The sequence below is a fragment of the Sciurus carolinensis genome, chromosome 4 (assembly GCF_902686445.1).
Source record: "Sciurus carolinensis chromosome 4, mSciCar1.2, whole genome shotgun sequence".
NCBI lineage: Eukaryota > Metazoa > Chordata > Mammalia > Rodentia > Sciuridae > Sciurus > Sciurus carolinensis.
In genome coordinates this window covers 135108772-135125301 of record NC_062216.1, presented here as the reverse complement: position 1 = coordinate 135125301, position 16530 = coordinate 135108772, and the positions used below count along the sequence as shown (strand labels likewise).

The 16530-nt window shown below is 40.0% G+C and overlaps 1 protein-coding gene across 1 annotated transcript in view; it reads left to right on the top strand.

The window, feature by feature from the left end:
* The window catches only part of E2f7 (E2F transcription factor 7), a 50772-nt gene extending 34539 nt beyond the window's left edge, over positions 1–16233 (top strand). Inside the window, exons 10-13 of the mRNA XM_047550384.1 lie at positions 8325–8808; positions 9860–10076; positions 11618–12039; positions 13549–16233. Coding sequence (XP_047406340.1) covers positions 8325–8808; positions 9860–10076; positions 11618–12039; positions 13549–13719 — 1294 coding nt within the window. The 3' untranslated portion in view covers positions 13720–16233. The remainder of the gene's footprint in view (positions 1–8324; positions 8809–9859; positions 10077–11617; positions 12040–13548) is intronic.
* The last annotated feature ends 297 nt before the right edge of the window (positions 16234–16530 follow it).

Genomic DNA, 16530 nt, shown 5'->3' with positions numbered 1-16530 from the left:
TGAACCTTTATTAACCCATCTGAGCACAACGATCTTTTTTTTTTTTTTTTATTGTATACAAATGGGATACATGTTGTTTCTCTATTTCTACATAGAGTCAAGGCATACCATTTGTGTAATCATACGTTTACATAGGGCAATGAGGCTTGGTTATTTTTTTTCCTTCCCCCCAACCCCTCCCACCCCTCTTTTCCCTCTATACAGTCCTTCTTTCCTTCATTCTTACCACACTCCTTATCCCTAACCCTAAACCTAATGCTAACCCCTCCCACCCCCCATTATATGTCCTCATCCGCTTATCAGCGAGATCATTCGTCCTTTAGTTTTTTGAGATTGGCTTATCTCACTTAGCATGATATTCTCCAATTTCGTCCATTTGCCTGTAAATGCCATAATTGTATCATTCTTCATTGCGGAGTAATATTCCATTGTATATATATGCCACAGTTTCTTTATCCATTCATCAACTGAAGGGCATCTAGGTTGGTTCCACAATCTGGCTATGGTGAATTGAGCAGCAATGAACATTGATGTGGCTGTATCTCTGTAGTATGCTGATTTTAAGTCCTTTGGGTATAGGCCAAGGAGTGGGATAGCTGGGTCAAATGGTGTTTCCATTCCAAGCTTTCTGAGGAATCTCCACACTGCTTTCCAGAGTGGCTGCACTAATTTGCAACCCCACCAGCAATGTATGAGTGTTCCTTTTTCACCACATCCTCGCCAACACCTATTGTTGCTTGTGTCCTTGATAATCGCCATTCTAATTGGGGTGAGATGAAATCTTAGGGTAGTTTTGATTTGCATTTCCCTTATTACTAGGGATGTTGAACGTTTTTTCATATATCTGTTGATTGCTTGTACATCTTCTTCTGTGAAGTGTCTGTTCATTTCCTTAGCCCATTTGTTGATTGGATTATTTGTATTCTTCGTGTAGAGTTTTTTGAGTTCTTTATAGATTCTGGAAATTAGCGCTCTATCTGAAGTATGGTGGCAAAGATATTCTCCCACTCTGTAGGCTCTCTCTTCACATTACTGATAGTTTCCTTTGCTGAGAGAAAGCTTTTTAGTTTGAATCTATCCCAGTTGTTGATTCTTGTTTTTATTTCTTGTGCTATGTGAGTCCTGTTAAGGAAGTCTGATCCTAAGCCAACAAGTTGAAGATTTGGACCTACTTTTTCATCTATAAGATGCAGGGTCTCTGGTCTGATTCCGAGGTCCTTGATCCATTTTGAGTTGAGTTTTGTGTAGGGTGAGAGATAGGGGTTTAATTTCATTCCATTGCATATGGTTTTCCAGTTTTCCCAGCACCATTTGTTGAAGAGGCTATCTTTTCTCCATTGCATATTTTTGGAACCTTTGTCTAGTATGAGAAAATTGTATTTATTTGGGTTTGTGTTCATGTCCTCTATTCTGTACCATTGATCTACCTGTCTATTTTGGTACCAATACCATGCCGTTTTTGTTACTATTGCTTTGTAGTAGAGTTGAAGATCTGGTATTGCAATACCCCCTGCTTCGCTCTTGCTACTGAGGATTGCTTTAGCTATTCTAGGTTTTTTATTCTTCCAGATGAATTTCATAATTGCTTGCTCTATTTCTGCAAGGTACATCATTGGGATTTTAATTGGAATTGCATTGAATCTGTATAGCACTTTAGGTAGTATAGCCATTTTGACAATATTAATTCTGCCTGTCCAGGAACATGGGAGATCTTTCCATCTTCTAAGGTTTTCTTTAATTTCTTTCTTTAGTGTTCTGTAGTTCTCATTGTAGAGGTCTTTCACCTCTTTTGTGAGATTGATTCCCAAGTATTTTATTTTTTTCGATGCTATTGTGAATGGGTAGTTTTCCTAATTTCTCTTTCTGAAGATTCATCACTTATGTATAAAAATGCATTGGATTTATGAGCATTGATCTTGTAACCTGCTACTTTACTGAATTCACTTATGAGTTCTAAAAGTTTTCTGGTGGAATTTCCAGGTTCCTCTAAATATATAATCATGTCATCAGCGAACAGGGATAGTTTGAATTCTTCTTTTCCTATTCGTATCCCTTTAATTTCTTGGTTTGTCTAATTGCTCTGGCTAGAGTCTCAAGGACGATGTTTGAATAGAAGTGGTGAAAGAGGGCATCCCTGCCTTGTTCCAGTTTTTAGGGGGAACGCTTTCAGTTTTTCACCATTTAGAATGATATTAGCCATGGGCTTAGCGTAGATTGCCTTTATAATGTTAAGGAATGTTCCCACTACCCCAATTTTTTCTAGTGTTTTGAGCATGAAGGGATGCTGTATTTTATCAAATGCTTTTTCTGCATCTATTGAATTAATCATGTGATTCTTAACTTTAAGTCTGTTGATATGGTGAATGACATTTATAGATTTCCGAATGTTGAACCAACCTTGCATCCCTGGGATAAAACCCACTTGATCGTGGTGCACTATCTTTTTAATATATATTTGTATGCGATTTGCTAAAATTTTGTTGAGAATTTTTGCGTCGATGTTCATTAAGGATATTGGTCTGAAATTTTCTTTCCTCGATGTGTCTCTGTCTGGTTTAGGTATCAGGGTGATATTGGCTTCATAGAACGAGTTTGGGAGGTTCCCTCCTCTTCTATTTCATGGAATACTTTGAGGAGTATTGGAATGAGCTCTTCTTTAAAGGTTTTGTAGAACTCGGCTGAGAACCCATCTGGTCCTGGACTTTTCTTTGTTGGTAGGCTTTTGATGACCTCTTCTATTTCATTGCTTGAAATTGGTTTATTTAAGTTGTGTATGTCCTCCTCGTTCAGTTTAGGTAATTCATATGTCTCTAGAAATTTGTTGATGTCTTCGAGGTTTTCTGTTTTGTTGGAGTATAGATTTTCGAAATAGCTTCTAATTATGTTTTGTATTTCACTCGTGTCTGTTGTGATGTTTCCTTGTTCATTCCGAATTTTAGTAATTTGAGTTTTCTCCCTCTTTCTCTTTGTTAGTGTGGCTAAGGGTTTATCAATTTTATTTATTTTTTCAAAGAACCAACTATTTATTTTGTTAATTTTTCCAATTGTTTCTTTTGTTTCGATTTCGTTGATTTCGGCTCTGATTTTAACTATTTCCTGTCTTCTACTACTTTTGGTGTTGGTCTGCTCTTCTTTTTCTAGCACTTTGAGCTGTAGTGTTAAGTCGTTTATTTGTTGATTTCTACTTCTTTTTTTGAATGCGCTCCATGAAATAAATCTTCCTCTAAGTACTGCTTTCATAGTGTCCCAGAGATTTTGATATGATGTGTCTTTGTTCTCGTTTACTTCTAAGAATTTTTTTTATTTCCCTCCTGATGTCTTCTGTTATCCATTCATCATATAATAGTGTATTATTTAATCTCCAGGTATTGGAGAAGTTTCTGTTTTTTATTCTGTCATTTATTTCTAATTTCAATCCATTATGATCTGATAGAGTACAAGGTAGTATCTCTATCTTCTTGTATTTGCTAACAGTAGCTTTGTGGCATAAAATATGGACTATTTTAGAGAAGGATCCATGTGCTGCTGAGAAGAAAGTGTATTCGTTCTTTGTTGGATGGTATATTCTATATATGTCCGTTAAGTCTAAATTGTTGATTGTGTTGTTGAGATCTATAGTTTCTTTATTCAATTTTTGTTTGGACAGTCTATCCAGTGGTGAGAGAGGTGTGTTAAAATCGCCTAGTATTATTGTGTTGTGGTCTATTTGATCTCTGGAATTGAGAAGGATTTGTTTGATGTACGTGGATGAGCCAATGTTCGGGGCATAGATATTTATGATTGTTATGTCTTGCTGATTTATGCTTCCCTTAAGCAGCATGTAATGTCCTTCTTTATCCCTTCTGACTAGTTTTGGTTTGAAGTCCACATTATCTGAAATGAGGATGGATACTCCAGCTTTTTTGCTGTGTCCGTGTGCATGGTATGTTTTTCCCCATCCTTTCACCTTTAGTCTATGGGTTCTCTTTCTATGAGATGAGTCTCTTGCAGGCAGCATATTGTTGGATTTTTCTTTTTATTCCAATCTGCCAGTCTATGTCTTTTGATTGATGAGTTCAGGCCATTAACATTCAGGGTTATTATTGTGATATGATTTGTATTCCCAGTCATTTGTATTCCCAGTTTTTGACATGATTTGGTTTCTCCTTTATTTGGCTATTCCTTTAGGCTAGCGCCTCCTGTTGCTGATTTGCATCGTTGTTTTTCATCTCTTCTTCATGGAATATTTTGCTGAGAATGTTCTGTAATGCTGGCTTTCTTTTTGTAAATTCCTTTAGCTTTTGTTTATCATGGAAGGATCTTATTTCATCGTCAAATTTGAAGGTAAGTTTTGCTGGGTATAAGATTCTTGGTTGGCATCCGTTTTCTTTCAGGGTTTGGTATATGTTGTTCCAGGCCCTTCTAGCTTTTAGGGTCTGGATTGAAAAATCTGCTGATATTCTTATTGGTTTCCCTCTGAATGTAATTTGATTCTTTTCTCTTGCGACCTTTAAAATTCTGTCTTTATTTTGTATGTTAGGTATTTTCATAATAGTGTGCCTTGGTGTGGGTCTGTTGTAATTTTGTATGTTTGGAGTTCTATAAGCCTCTTGTACTTGGTTTTCCATTTCATTCTTCAGATTTGGGAAATTTTCCGATATTATTTCATTGAATAGATTGTTCATTCCTTTGGTTTGTTTCTCTAAGCCTTCCTCAATCCCAATAATTCTTAAATTTGGCCTTTTCATGATATCCCATAATTCTTGTAGATTCTGTTCATGATTTCTTACCATCTTTTCTGTTTGGCCAACTTTGTTTTCAAGATTAAATAATTTGTCTTCAATGTCTGAGGTTCTGTCTTCCAGGTGTTCTATCCTATTGGTTATGCTTTCTATGGAGTTTTTAACTTGGTTTCCTTCATTTCAAGTATTTCAGTTTGTTTTTTTTTCAGTATCTCTAACTCTTTATTGAAATGATCTCTTGCTTCCCATATTTGGTCTTTTAACTGTTGATTGGTGCGATCATTTAATGCCTGCATTTGCTCTTTCATCTCCTCCTTCAATGCCTGCATTTGCTCTTTCATCTCCTCATTTGCTTCCCTGATCGTTTTAATTACATACATTCTGAACTCCCTTTCTGACATTTCTTCTGCTGTGCTGTCATTGGGTTTTATTGATGTAGTATCTAGGTTTGTTTGGGACATTTTCTTCCCTTGTTTTCTCATATTGGTCAGATGTCAGTGGGACCCTGAGATATTGCAGATTTCCGCTATTGGATTATAGTGTCCCGGTAGATTTCCAGTGTATCACCTCCCAGCATTCAGTAGCCTGATGTCTTGGAGGAATTTGATAATGCAGTGCATCCGAAGAAAGCTGCCCCTAGCCCCCTACTGGTTTCAGGGTTTGGAGCTGGCTCTGTGCGGAAAGGCTCTCACTGGGGGCCTGCACCGTGCAGCTGGCCGTGTGGGAGGAGCCCACCGCCAGAGTGTGGAAGGCTACCTGGGGAAGACTCTAGCTGCCCTGCCCGGCTCTGATAAGCCACCCCTATCTGGGCCTGCCACCCGGGCCGAGCTTTACCCAGTGGGCAGACTCACCCGTGGCTCTATTTCAGTCGGAGTCTCTCAATGCCTCCCCTTCTTAACTCCTGGGTTCTGGAGCGACTGGGGGTGCAGTCACCCTCTAGGCCGCCATCTTGGATCGCCCCGTGGTAAGAGCCTGCGGCCGGAGTGGGCAGAGCCGCCTGAAGAGGTCTCTGGCTGCCCTGCCCTGATCCCAGAGGCTGCTTGCGGATCGAAGCTCTCTATTGGTTCGGGGACTTGTGGCTGGTTCTATGTAGAAAGCCTCTCACTGGGCGGTCTGCTCCGAGAAGCTAGCCTTGAAAGGCACCTCCCACTGCGGGGGTCCAGGCTGCTTGGGAAAGTCTCTGGCTGCCCTATCCTGGTCCCTGAAGCTGCTTACGTGCTGGAGTACACTGGGAGTACGCTGTGCTGGCTCCGGGACTTAGAGCTTGTTCTGGTCAGAAAGGCTCTCACTAGGGGGCCCGCTCCGAGAACCTGGAGAAGCTGGCTGTGTGGGCGGGGCCCACCGCCGGAGTGCACAGGGCTGCCTGTGGAAGACTCTAGCTGCCCTGCCCGGCTCCGATAAGCCACCTCTATCTGGGCCTGCCACCCGGGCCGAGGTTTACCCAGTGGGCAGACTCACCCGTGGCTCTATTTCAGTCCGAGTCTCTCAATGCCTCCCCTTCTTAACTCCTGGGTTCTGGAGTGACTAGGGGGTGCAGTCACCCTCTAGGCCGCCATCTTGGATCGCCCCGTGAAGGGAGCCTGCGGCCGGAGTGGGCAGAGCCGCCTGAAGAGGTCTCTGGCTGCCCTGCCCTGATCCCAGAGGCTGCTTGCGGATCGAAGCTCTCCGTTGGTTCGGGGTCTTGTGGCTGGTTCTATGTAGAAAGCCTCTCACTGGGCGGTCTGCTCCGAGAAGCTAGCCTTGAAAGGCATCTCTCACCGCAGGGGTCCAGGCTGCTTGGGGAAGTCTCTGGCTGCCCTATCCTGGTCCCTGAAGCTGCTTACGTGCCGGAGTACGCTGGGAGTACCACAACAATCTTTTGAGGTTGCTATAGTTAGCCTCATTTTACAGACAGGAAACTAAAAACCAAAGAAGTTAAGTGAGTTACCCAAATCCATTTATTAACTAGTGACAGAGCTGGGATCCAACCCAGATCATCTGAATTAAATTTGGGGTCTAATTTTGAAGGAAATAATATCGGGTCTGAGAAAACAGAAGGAACAATAAAGAGGGAATCAGAAGGTTTTGATGACAGATACAGGAAGAAACAGACTGGGGCAAAGTCAGGAAGCAAAGGGACAAAATCTGATTAGTTCCACTGTCATGATTTGTCCAAATAGAATAGTGAAATGAAACACCATTCATAAGAAGAGCTTGGGTACAGGTCAAGTTGCCAAGAAGCATTGAAATCCAGGTGGAAGAGTTTGGATTCACCAGATGGTAAAGAACTATTGCAGGTTCACTAAAAAAGATCCTTCCAGGGCTGGGTACATAGCTCAGTTGGTAGAGTGCTTGCCTTGGAAGCACAAGGCCCTGGGTTCAATCCCCAGCACCACAAAAAAAAAAAAAAAAAAAAATCCTCTGGCTGCTTTAAGCAAGAAGGATTGGAAGTAGAGATCAGATCATAGAACAGCCTTTGTGCTGGTCTGCTGTGGTGCGGATCTGAGCCAGGTCAGAAAGGAAATCAGTGTAACACAGAGCCAGCAAGACTTGCTCAAACAGACAGAGGTGACAGAAAGAACATTTGGGATCAGATGATGGTGATATTGGTGGAAATGGGATTGAAGTGTATGGCTGGAGTTGGGTGGTGGTTGATAACCTCCACGTGGGCTACTTGAGTTTCTCGGCTGGGTAATATGGATTCCTCACTTAGGGAGGCCTTGGCTAGAGAGATGTCCTCATCTCTGTGGCCCTTGAGTGCTCCATTTTGTTCCTAGCATTAAAATGGAAGATAAGAAGGTGGACAAAGTGGATCTCAGCAAATCCTTCAGAAGTGCTGAAGAAATCCCTGTTCTCTGATTACCTCTTGAAGAATTTTTCTCATCCCTTTCTATTGTACTAACAACGTAAATATGTTTTTGAATATTTGGAGTTTTTTTAATGTTAAAGACACAGGCATCACTTATAAGACCCCCATATTAGTGGGTCTTAATTTCAAACATGTACTGCCTTGAATTCTGTAGTAATACTGAGCAGAGTGAAATGAGAATGACAGAAAGTAATCAGTTAGTAAATAATCTTATTTCCTTATTCACTGCCCACTTCATTTATTTCACACTAATCTGAGACAGATTCTTTCTTGAAATCAAATGCTGGTCCAGTCTCTATTATCTGCCCAAGATCTCTTAGAGTGACTGAGAACATGGGCTTTGCCATCAAGCAGACATGGTATGATGCACAGCTTCACCACTTAAGAGCTAAGTTGCCTTAGGCAGGTTGATTAACCTCTGAGCTTCAGTTTTCCTATTAAAACTGGGGGTTAGGGGGGATAAAAGTAGCTATTACTATAATAATTGTATAAAATGTTCAGTACTGTGCTAATCATGAATCATCTGAGAGCTCTGAACAGCTCTTCCCACATTAGCACCCCGCTCCAACCCTAACCATCCAGTGTGTGCCTGGTCTTCTACCTTGTGAGAAAGCTAATCTGTGCTCAGGGAGTATATCTGAACACCAGCCTGAGCAGTACCTCACTCCTGATTTGTAGGGCTCTCTTAAGTGAAGAGTCAAGAGCTAGTGGAATGTGGTAGTTGATGATGCTCATTATGTTTCTTTTTATTACAGGATAAAAGCCTTTGCCAATAAGAGAGTGGTGCCTCCAGCAAGCAGCTTGGACCCTGTCCTCCCTGTTGACTCAGACTATTGTGTTAATCCTTTAGCCCACCAAGTATTTTCTGTTGCTCAAACAGACTTGCAGGCTTTCTCCATGCAGAATGGCCTCAATGGAAAAGTTGGTATCCCCCTCGCTTCCCCAGCCTCTGACATGGAGAGCCTGAAGCCTGCTCTAATTGCTGGCCAGCCCCTGGTGTATGTGCCCTCCACCTCACTGTTCATGCTGTATGGGAACCTGCGGGAGGGACCATCCCCTGAGTCTGCATCAGAAAAAGACAGCAAAAGCTCAGAAGTCCCAGCTGCATCAGAGCCCTCATTCACACCCTCAGCCCAGAAGCGCCTCTGTGTGGAGAGGAAGATGCAAGAGGATGAGCCCGCTGCTAAAAGACAAAGTCAGGAATTTGAAGATAGCCCCTTATCCCTTGTCATGCCCAAGGTAAGGGAATATGGGTGGATGTGTCCGGTGATTTCCCATGAGCCCTGAGCTTCTTAATAAAGACACAGATACTGATAGGCAGTGGAGTCTGGAATATAAGGATATTTCATGTGTCACTGATATCATTAAACTCTGGACTGACTCTCCCAAAACAAATCTTGCCACAAAATAGTACTGTAAGAAAAGTGATCTGTATAAGTCACACTTCTTTTAAAATGCCAAAAGGGATAAAGAAGAAAACAACCTATCCATTAACTTACCACATAGTGCAATCACTGCTAACCTATTTGTATATTTCTTCCCAGTCTTTTTATATACTTAAAAAAAAAAAAAATCAAGTTAAAATCACTGCAGTAATCAGCTCAATCAAGGATGCATCTGAGTTCAGAGTCAGGAATGTGGGTGCTGCCTGGCTGGCAGTGCCCCTGCTTGGTCGTTTTCCCACCTGGTAGCCATGCAGAGGTTATTGAGATGTGCCCAGTAAAGCAATAAGGGAGCAGAAGCACTGTCCTTGCAGCAGTCTGCAGTGGGTCAACTAGGCACACGGAATGGGAGTCATTCCATTAATTATGGACCTTTCTCTTCTATGCCTTACTCTTGCCAGAATGAATTTTTCTAATTTTGTTTATAGCTTAGGGTTACAGATCAGAAGTGAAAGACTGACAAACATGTCTTAGACAACCAAGGTGGCTTTGAGCCAGCCCACAGTTCTTAAAAGGCCACATAAGACTGCAGCATTGACATCCTTTTTGTGTTAACAGCTCAGAAATTTATTTCATAATCTAAACACCATGGCCAGATTTCCATTACTAAAATCAATATCATTTCTATACTGAGGAGTCATAAGTCTACAGATACATGTGGCATGACATCCATCTTCACACTATTCCTATAAACAGGATGAAAAAAACTGACACACACGTCATTGTGGCACACAGCTGAATTTGTTTGTTTGTTTGTTTGTTTGTGTTAGGTATTTTGACAAAGTTATTATAAGGTTGACTAATGGAATTTTGACTTGCTTTTTGCTTCCTGATTTGGTTATGCTTAGAAACCCTCTCCCAAGTCAATGGGAAACAGGGGATCTGTGCCCTTGGAAGATGCTCATGTGAATAGTCAACTCCCTGCTGCAGAAGAGGTTTCAGGAAAGGCTGCAACAAACTGCTACACTTCTTCCAAAAATGTAGATACTGAAAAGCCTTCAAAAGAAAATGAAAGCACCAAAGAGCCCTCTTTGCTGCAGTATCTTTATGTGCAGTCTCCAGCTGGTAAGAGATGTCATCATGTCTTAAAGAGTCCCTGTGGGATTTGGATCATAAGTGGAATTTTTAAATTTTTGTCTGTGTCACCTCACCAAAGAAAGAAGTTCATTGATTTGCTGCTGCCTATTGCCTCTGTGTCATTTCACTTTTAGCCTCCTTGTTTTCTTCATGTATAAAATGAAGGATGAGGCTGCTATGTTTCACCAACTTCAGGATAACAGGAAAACATTTAGAGCAGATGATTTTTAAAAATGCATTAGACTATTTTTGGTGAAAAAGCAAATTTTATTTTCAGAATTCAGCAGAATCTGGCAGTGGTTCAGAATACGAGTATGAACCTCTTGGCCATTGTGTACAGCTAGATTCTGATCTCAAGTGTCCAGAAGTCCTGAATACTTCAATGTGATCTTGACGTTTAAAACCATTTATAATCTAAGAGAACTTACGTATTTAGCCATCCTTACCTGTAAACAGCAGTAATAATAGCACCTGCTTCAAAGGAGTGCTGTGAAAATTGAATTCAATTTAATAATAAGCCTAAAGGACCTAGAATAATAGTGCCTCCCACTTAGACTCAGTCAAATGCTGTTACTATTTTGAATTAAAGCTGAATCACAATAGGAACTTAATTTTTAAGATATGTTCTTTGTATAATAAAGCTACTCTCTGTGTGCACAGAAGTATATGTAGAGACTTAACTGGAATTCCCTTGGTTGCTTGGTGGCTTAAGCCTGACCTGCCAGAACAGATTAGGTAGGCATTAGTCCATTACCCACTTGTCGTTTCTTCAGCTCCAAGTGCTTACTCTAAGCATGGTCATCAGTGTTAGTGATACTTTGAAGAACAGAAACAGACTCAGCCAATGCTGAAAGAAAATTATATACCAACATAGGGATTTTGTACTTTTTCTCAGCCATAGACCGTTGGACAGTCTGGGAGATCTGTGAATTCTCTTCAAAATGTTTAAAAATGCAGAAAATTGAATACATAGAATTACAAAGAACAAATTTTATTAAAATAAAATAGAAAAATAACTTTTAAAGTGATTTATAGCAATAAAAGGAGTTGGTAGTCTAAAATTGCCATCATTTCAAAGTTGTGATGAGCTAAAATCATCACAATAATTATAAAGAAATATGAACATCTTTGTATGTACTGTTAATACTATTGTGATTTGTTGCCTGTAATCACTGAGGGAAATATAAATTTTCAGTTAGAAATTCATAAAAATGAACTTTGCCTTTTTCCATTCACGTTTTGCTTTCCTCCTCATTTTGAGTTTAGTGGAACTCACATTAAGAACCTTCCACAGGCATCAACTGCATAGTCATGCAAGTAATGGGGTGGTAGAGTCCTGACCACCAGTGTGAAGGAGCCTTGTGGGTTAGAAGAACTAAGAGAGGGGCTTTGACCTGGTCAGGTGGGGGAAACTTCCACCATTCATTGATTTATCATGGACTCCCATTGGAAAAGGCCATGAAGAATGTCAGCATGAGTTTCAGAATCTTTATGTCATATTGATCTTCACTTTGTTCTTCTTGTTTCAGGAATAAACGGTTTCAATGTGCTCTTATCTGGCAGTCAAACTACCCATGCTGTGGGACCATCCTCAGGTCAACTGCCATCCTTCGGTGTTCCTTGTATGGTCTTACCGTCTCCAACTCTGGGCCCTTTTTCTGTTCTCTATTCTCCCACGATGCCCAGCCTGATTTCTTCTGCTCCTGGCACTCTCCCAAACACAGGACCTATGAATTTCAGCTTGCCTGGCCTTGGATCTACAGCACATCTTCTTCTCAGCCCTGCATCCATGGTTAATCCAAAGTCCTCTACGCTCCCTTCTGCAGACCCTCAGCTTCAGAGTCAGCCCTCTCTGAACCTGAGTCCAGTGATGTCAAGGTCACACAACCTTATCCAGCCTGACTCCCCTGTATACATGGGTCATCCAGTTTCAGTAGTAAAGGTACAACAGGTGAGGCCTGATGGTTTGTCACTGTGGTGCGGTGTGTCCTATAGCTACATGGCTATAGGACAGAGGTATTAATTAGGTTAGTTCCTACCTGGCTTCTTCTGTGAACCCATAGTTATCTGCTTATTATATACTGAGATATAAGGTAGGCATAAGTGGAATTTTTAAATTTTTGTCTGTGTCACCTCACCAAAGAAAGAAGTTCATTGATTTGCTGCTGCCTATTGCCTCTGTGTCATTTCACTTTTGGCCTCCTTGTTTTCTTCATGTATAAAATGAAGGATGAGGCTGCTATGTTTCACCAACTTCAGGATAACAGGAAAACAATTGTGTTTTCAAGACAAAAGTAGTTTTTTCAATTGTCATTCTGTATCCTAGAATTAGAAGGAACCTATTTAGGCATAGTTAGGGGAGATTTTTGAGGCATGCCACATACTTAGATGATTTTAGTGATAATTTTAATTTTTATTTCATTAGTTCCTTTAAGGAGACCATCTTAAATTTTATTTGTCCAGGTATAGAAACAATCCAGGGTAACAAGATTTGATACTAACTCAGATTCTTAGCATTAATCATTTCTTCAAGAATGTGATATCTAAATATCTACACATATATATGTACATATATGAATGCTCATAAAAATGTATATATATAATCAGTATAAGTTCATCAATACTGTATTTGTCCCTCAAATGCCATTTGTAGTTGTCATTAAATATTTCTTTGAAGTGATTACTCTCCTAGAAAAAGTATTGTTTGACCAAAATTATTTTAGACAAGTTATTTAGAGGCTCAGAAGTTTGTTAGGTATTGAAATATCATGTTAGTTTTTAAATAAGGTGATTATAGCATGACATAAACTTTCTCTCCCAATGCTGGGGATTGAACCCAGGACCTCACATGTGCTATAAGCATCTATCACTGAGGTATATTCCCAGGCCAACATATGCTTTTTTGATCACCAATTACAGGCCAGGCACTGATATAGGCAGTGAAGAGATAGCAGTAAACAGGCTATACATCTTTACCTTTTTAGAGTATATTAAGGGGACAAATATTTAACATTTAACATTTAACATGAGAGATAATACATATTAGCAAGTAAGTAAAAACCACACAAATACACTTGTTATCTGCTCTGCATGCTCAAAAGTTCTTCACAAAGGTCATCTCAGTTAATTCTCACAGATCTCTGAAGTTGGTTGTTTTTTCATCCTCACTGCATTGAACTGAGAGACAGATGCCAAAGTCACCCAGCCTAGGAACGGGAGAGCCTAGACTCTAGCTCTAGACCCTGACCACACTTAGAAACTCTTTGATAGGTCACCTTTCTACACCCAAAGTAAACATCAACCTAATGTCCAGTTGTGGCCAGGGTTGTGAAGAAGACAAGCGGGACGAGTGTGATAGGAAAGCGCAGAAGAGAACACTGCACACCCACGACACAGGTCAAGAAGGGGCCCAGAGACTGTTAGATTGACTTCACTTCTGGTTTTGCTCTTTTTTATTCAGTCATCTGCTCCAGTGACCCCCAAGAGTATCCGCTGCACACATCGTGAGACATTTTTCAAGACACCTGGCAGCCTTGGAGACCCTGTCCTCAGGAGACGAGAAAGAAATCAGTCACGAAACACCAGCTCAGCCCAGAGGAGACTAGAAATCCCCAGCGGTGGTCCTGACTAAGCGCACGCCTTGGCAGTGGGTGGGATCTGACCACCTGAATCTCTCTACGTCCTGAGAGATGTCCTAAGTGGAACGCGAACCATCTCATCCTCAGCTCGTATCCTTGTTCTCTCTCACCCACTGGTTCTGCTAACTTCCCAACATCATGGAGCATCTATGAATTATTAACTGTGTCAACACCAGCAGGCGTTTAGACTCTGGGTGGCATCACAGTGAAAGCACTGACTGGTGGTTGTGATTCGGATCCTCGATGGCTGCAGTCAGATCTAACAGGCTGTGGAGCCTCGAGGCTTTCTGAAGGGGGCTGTCCAGCACTTAACCAGGGTGAGCATTCTTGACATGAGTAAATCTGTGGTGAGAGAACTTTCTGCAGTTTAAAAAGCTACTGCTTCCTTAGGCTTCATCAGGAAGCTCCCTTCAGTTATGAATCCTATGGTATTATTTATTTTGTTCCTGAAATGGGATTTAGTGCAAAAAGTTTACAACTACAGCTTAACACATTTTTTTCAGGGTATGACGACTTGAATGTTTGTACTTTTTTCTATAATTTGCCCTGCACTTATTCTACGACCTAGTAATAATGTGGATAAATGTATATATGTGATAAATGTCAAGACCAAAATAACTGTGAATGACACACCTAGCTATAAACGAACTGTGCTAACCCTGTCTGCGGGCATGAGAACTAAGGGGAACCAGGAGCCCAGTGGCTTCTCAAATAACTGCAAACAATGAGATTTTATTGTTCATTTCAAAAAAAGTCCTACTGTGTTCAGCTCCCTTCAGTACATGCCCTACATTTTTTATTTAAATGTTAACTGTAGAGTATCAGGTATGGATTCCTTCTAACAATTGCTGTTTTTAAAATCAATCAGAATGGTATAAAGTAATTATGTGGAAAATTGGAACCTAGTTGAGACCTTTTGGTCAAATGCTGAAGAATAATGGTGTAGAAACTGATATAGGGCAATAGGGGATTCTTACTATTTTTCTTTTGCTGCATATTTGCAAGGGTAAGAGAGAAAATGGACACATGTTCTATTTTCAAGAATATTCAAACCATAGTCATAATGTACTTTTCAGGGGTTCATTGTTCCAACACCAACACAATACTATAAACTGCTACGGAATATCCCTTTATAAACCACATTACTTTAGGGTTCATTAAGGAACCAAACTAGTTCTTCATATTCTAGATGTTTTGATATTTACCTCACTCTTGTCTCTTCAGAGTAAAAGACTTCCTTTCTTCTCTGCTTTTTTCCTTCTTTTCTTCCTTTGTTTTCTCTCCGAGTTTCTTAGATTTAGAATCTTTATATAGGGCTAATTTTTTATTTTTAGACCCAGTAAAATATTGTATAAAAGAATAAAAATATTAATTTAAGAGACTCTGGGAGTCTGAGTAAAGTAGCTTTATATTAACTACAGAATACTATTAGCCTTATTACCCCCACAAGATTTTTGAAAACTTGAGGTAGGTAGCCAGATTAAATAAATTTGCTACTTATATCAAATTCTATGAACACTAAACTTCAAGTTTACAAGATGATTTTTTTCCTGTATTTACAGTCTTCTCTAGATTTAGATTTAAAACATGGTTCTAATCATCAATTGCATGGTAATGTTTTCCCTGAACTAGTATTGATGGGTTCCTTACCAAGACAATTAAAATTATTCATTTTTTCAGGTAGGTTAAAGGCTACGCAGCATGTGAGTCTGTGTAGGATACTGCATTTTTAAATCTATCATGCTCAAGGGCTTTGACAAAATATTTTCACTGAGATTCTACGTTTAGATGAAAACACAACCTGGTTTTTCCCTCACCCAGCTCTCTACTTAACTTTTTTGCTACCTTTGTCTTATTATTCATTAACCTCAGAGAATTCATGGTTCTGGAGAGGTGTTAAGAAACAATCCATAAATGAGAATGTTACAACTTTGTGACCACATCTAGCAACACAAAACCAAGAAAAATTACTTCTATATTCAATACCTACTTACCGTGTGTTATGTAAACTAAAATAATCAGTGGTATTTTCTGTCAAGAAAATGAATCTTTCTTACAGAGCAACTGATGGTAGTAAAGCTGCTGAGCTAGACTTGGATATTCTGGGTAGTGAAGAAGCAATGGCAATCTTGAGTCTATCATTGTATAATTTAGTAAAAGAAAAAAATAGTTATTGGTGATCCTGCTAAGCAAATGCAGACTTGAGTCAGCACTGAGGGTGTGTGCCCTACACTGTCCAGGGTTTGTGAAACCCTTTCATTCTGGTACAAGAGTTGGGGGTATAACTTATACTTGAATCTACCTACCAAGTTTACATTACTCAATTCCTTTTTGTAAGGTGCTATTTCTGTATTTAAATAACTTTTTAATGTAAAGCTGCTTTCTGCTTATCTTATTGCACTGCTAGATTTGTGTAGGTATTAATTTTATTGCTGCTTACTGCTTTTGTTTTCATATTATTTAGCTCTGCTTTCTCCTAATGGCTATATTATCTATAGCTATCAACTTGTAACTTCACTACATGTAAACCAATTTTTTTTTCTTTTAGAAAAATATCAAGCTTTATAAAATAGCAATAAAAATCAATGCATTTAGTAAGTAATGTTGGTTGTATTTCCTGATGGGCTTTCTTTGCGTACCTCTTTCAGTAAAACCATTAACAGCTGCAACATAGCCAATCGGGCCCTCATAAACCCAAGTCAGAACTTCTTGGTACAGGGTCTCAGACCTGTACCCAACCCTTTTTGAGACAGTGTCTCTAAGTTGCCCAGCTGACCTTGAACTTGCAGTCCTCCTGCCTCAGT